This window comes from Henckelia pumila, chromosome 3 (assembly GCF_033568475.1).
Source record: "Henckelia pumila isolate YLH828 chromosome 3, ASM3356847v2, whole genome shotgun sequence".
Lineage (NCBI taxonomy): Eukaryota > Viridiplantae > Streptophyta > Magnoliopsida > Lamiales > Gesneriaceae > Henckelia > Henckelia pumila.
The window spans coordinates 45552112-45556462 of NC_133122.1; the positions used below are offsets into that span (position 1 = coordinate 45552112).

The 4351-nt window shown below is 36.2% G+C and overlaps 1 protein-coding gene across 1 annotated transcript; it reads right to left on the bottom strand.

Moving 5' to 3' along the window:
• LOC140892258 (O-fucosyltransferase 20-like) lies at positions 1-3385 on the bottom strand. Its single transcript, XM_073301098.1, has 6 exons — positions 2541-3385; positions 2011-2179; positions 1153-1242; positions 772-1055; positions 426-684; positions 1-330 (listed from the first exon to the last, which is right to left on the bottom strand). The coding sequence occupies exons 1-6, from the start codon at positions 3134-3136 to the stop codon at positions 94-96; spliced, it is 1635 nt and encodes a 544-aa protein (XP_073157199.1). The 5' UTR covers positions 3137-3385; the 3' UTR covers positions 1-93.
• Positions 3386-4351: the final 966 nt, after the last annotated feature.

Genomic DNA, 4351 nt, shown 5'->3' on the forward strand with positions numbered 1-4351 from the left:
ATCACGATCAAATCTTCCTCAAAAATGATCAATCCTTGAATGGTTCTCAATTTGGTTAGTTTAAGATTGGCATGCAACATTGATGTTCATCAGTCAGATGGAAGCGTTTGTCCCCGTACCATTGCACATACACTCGGGGATCGGATACTTTGTCACGTCCCTTCCTGATTTACTCGTCCTGAGTTCAGGCTGTCCGAACGAATCTTGATGCAAGTTTAGTACGATCTTATTGAACTCGGCTTCAGGAAGAGATTGGTTCATAAAATATCGAAGCATGTGTCTTTTGTTTGGGATGATGGTCTTTTTGTGCCCTCCATATGCCCTATGTCCCTGTTTTCAAGAAAACAGAAGTACATCATAATCATTCCGCGGTTCCACCCAACACTAAAAGGGAGCACAAAATATATTTAAGATGGACTCAGTACCTGGATGGCATGCCCCATATTTCCACCATGAGATGCCATGAATACATTACTGTTTTCGGAAACTATATAATCGATAGCAGCCATTAAAGATGCCTTTTTTGCAAATGCTTCAAGCTCCCCTGGCAGTGCAAGGTCTTCCTTGGTGTAGAAATGAGGAAAATCTGTGGTTAATGGGAGTAGAGCTTCTTTTCCTCCCAATGGAATCCCACCAGCCCAGTAGATTCTTGTACTTTTTGGCGCCCGTAAAGCTTTAAGCAGTCTACATACAACAATGACATTATACTCAGATAACAGAATCCATCCGACATAAAATGATTGATTCTTGCAAAGGATCCTAAAGTATCACCTTGCTACTTCTAATGCATTCAAGGGGCAGAGGCCTAAAAGTTTTCTTTCTTGATATGTCATGTTGGATCTTGAAGTCAAGAGATTTGGACTCGTTTTTCTCTCATTACTTATCATTTCATCATATTCTTGGCCCAGTCCAGGGAGGCACCCAGTTCTCACCCATACATCCTTTTCCATTCGCAGATGAAGAGCAAGATACGGTCCTTTGCTTCTCATTCTGTCTGTTAGCTTGTTACCAATTTCTGTTATATGTGAGGCAAATCTCAATGCATGAAATGCCACCTACCAGTTTAAAAAGTTACATGATTAGATGTTAACTATGAAGCAAAAGTTAAAGAAGAGAAGGGATAATTGCAACGCATAAGGGTCAGGTCAATACCTTGCAGCGTAGCTTTTGAAGATCAGAAGGAAGGTCCTTAGAAAGCCTTGAGTCAAGACCACGTAAAAGCAATACCCCATCCCTCCTTAGCTGCAGGACAAGAAACTTGCTTCATTTAAAATCACTTGCCATTTAAAAAGTAACAGCAACGTTAGAACCTCAATCTTTTCCTGTCGATCAGTTTTTAAGTGTATACAAGGACGTCGAAAACAACAACCAGAGTAAAACAAATCTTGGACAAGTATATGTATTCAGCATAATTTGACATAGGTATTGACACATAAAGTTCTAGCAAGAATCCCCACTTGAATGAATGCTTTTTGCCATCCTATTTACGCGATCAAGTTTGGATTAAATTCCTACATTAGCAGTTGTTTTTGTAGGAAAAAAAGATACGGCTGAACAATTCAGTTGAGATTGATACTGACTGACTTATAAATCGAAAAACAAGTTAGAGGAAGAGGGGGTCAATGAGGGGCAACTTGACGACCCACTAGCTAGGTCGATCTTGCGTATCATGCAGTTGTGGCCAACGGATCATTTCGATTGTGCAGACATAGGAGGCTTTAGCCACAGAAGACATTCTTCTTGTCAAGCCAATGGTCGGACAAGCAGAACTTTAGATAATGAGTCCTACTAACAACTATAACTCATTCACCATAAGAAAAAAGTCGATGCATTGAAATTTCTGGCATTATAAAGCCATTTACACGTCCTACAATCCGACTTTGAGATATATTATTACAATTCATTGAAATCACTAGTTTTCTCATCTTTTAAGTAATGCCAAGACAACTTAATAAGCAACAAACAACTAACACAGATGAATAGTTTTAGAGAAGTCATTCAGGATCTTACTCGTCTAAGGTAACGTGAACGAATCCACTGCGGTGACACATGAAGGGGAGTACGCTTCTCCTCCACATGCCTTGCCATCAAATGAGTAGACGGTAAGGATGAAACTATCCGAACATCGTTTGCCAACACACTTTTGAAATGATCCAAGTCAAATATATCAGAAAATTCACTGCAACAGCCAGAGAAGCCACAGAACATATTACTTCCACAAACTAGAACATACACTACCACCATGAAAGACACAATTCAATGTAGCTCAGTTTTATTTGAAAACGAAATAAGTACTGGTGGGCTGCAAATGAAACAATAATATGTAGAATACGGGGCTACAATACCAAGACTTGTCATATCTAACTTACGCTAACATGGCCTCTTCCACAACGTATTCTTAATTCTTAAATGAACAAAAAAAATCAACTCTAGAATCCCCCTCTCATCTCACAAAAAAAAGAAAAATTAAAATTTTGCTCATAATTTTTAAAGAACGGTGAGTTTGGCCGCGCAAATCAAGAAATGGTGGAGAAACAAACCTTTCATCACCCCAAATTACATTAACTTGCAAAATGGGGACAACTAAAGATGCACCAAGAATTCTTGCAATTACCACAGCATCAACAATCTGATTCCTCTGCTGATTCATCCCTCCTGAAACCACCACAATCAAATACTTTGCTCTCTCCTTTACAATGTCACCACTCTCTCTTCTGTATCCTTCACTAAAATCCAAACAAGGCCTATAACCAAACCCATTAGGCTGCTTCCAAAACTCAACATTTCCATCAATTTCAGCCACATTTTCATCCACATTTAGTTGAGAACTGAAAATCACACCAACCATTTGCGCTTTCTCTCGAAAAACAGCACAAGGGTCATGTGAAAGAGGCATTGTGGGATCAAAACCGAACCAGATATTCAACATCCAAAGAAAAACAAGCACAAGAACCAAGAAAATGAAAAGTCTTGGACTTTTGAACAAACCACCGAGCTTGGAGATGAAAGTCTGCTTTTTCTTAGGAGAACGTAGCAATGACTCGAGAGATGACTGTGAAATGGAGTTGATGATCTGAGACGGGACAGAGATGAAACTCTGTTGGTTCTTCTTCTTGTTACTCTTTGAAACAGCCATTTCATACGTCGAAAACACACATAAATGCTCACACTAGTAGCCTTTTTATCGATTTTATAAAAATAACAAAATGTAGCCGCATTTTCTTGGGATTTCGGATTTCTTGAAAAGATTCCGGATAAAAGAAAGAAAGAGGAGGTAAGAAAGAGGGCTGTGGAGCAATGGATTGATGCTCGTTTTGCATTCGTTTCGTATTGAGTAATCAAACGTTAAAGTCAGAGGAGGTCTGTTGTGTCAGGTTTTGGTATATTTTCTTTTTCTCGTTTCTTTTTCATATTGGGTTTAACGTTGGAAGAAATAATCTTTGTGCTCCTACTTATAAACAAAACAATTTAATGTCTTTTACTATACCAATTTATGAATTATAATTTTTTTTTAGTTTTAATTTTCGATGATCCCATTGAAATTATTATTTTGTGACGTTCTTTATATTTAACAATATAAGGAAATTAATATTTCTAACATCACATCAAGAATAATATTGTTGGAAGGGTAATGAAATATTGTTGAAAGTATTCAATTCACTAATGTATTCCACCACCCTTTGTAATGAAAATAAGATAAAATATCATGATTAAAAAATAAAAAGAAAATAAGATAAAATAAAATAACTAATATATAGAGTTCGTGAGCTAACTTAAAACACGAGTTCGTGAACATGTTCAGAAAATTTATCCACCAATATTTCTCAAACAAATTTGTCTCACTAGTATTATCCGATATAATTTATTTAGCTAATGTAATTTACAAAATATTACGTTATTTTGAAAATTGAGTTCACGAGCATGAGACCAAGCTCGAGTTTCTTAGGTGAGGTAGAATTTCATTATTATTGATATGAAACTTTTTATCAAAATATTAAATTTGAACTTTATTCTGATAATTTCATAAGTTTAGGTTGTGCTAGGATTAATAAATTTGATTTGTCGACTGAGATTCTAAAAAAAATTGATATCATTGAAATTGTGTAACTTGATATCCAATATATTTGAAGTTCATTTCAATTTTGTCCTCTCAAACAAGTTAAATAATTTGAAATCTATTGTCTCAAATATATCAATCCGACCGGAATATTGCAAATCAGACATTCCTTATATTGATATATCCTAATGAACTTCTCATATGAATCCTACTAATTGATTTGCTAAAAAAGAACAACTTATTCCACGACAAATTTTATCACACCCCCGTTAATTCTAGGTAGTCAATGGTGAT

What these genes read in the sequence shown, in the direction of transcription:
- LOC140892258 (XM_073301098.1), bottom strand. Translation starts at nt 3,136, where the DNA reads ATGGCTGTTTCAAAGAGTAACAAGAAGAAGAACCAACAGAGTTTCATC. An exon ending in AATGCATTAGAAGTAGCAAG is followed by an intron (nt 685 to 771) that starts GTGATACTTTAG and finishes TGTTGTATGTAG; the next exon opens with ACTGCTTAAAGCTTTACGGG. An exon ending in ATATGGGGCATGCCATCCAG is followed by an intron (nt 331 to 425) that starts GTACTGAGTCCA and finishes TCTTGAAAACAG; the next exon opens with GGACATAGGGCATATGGAGG.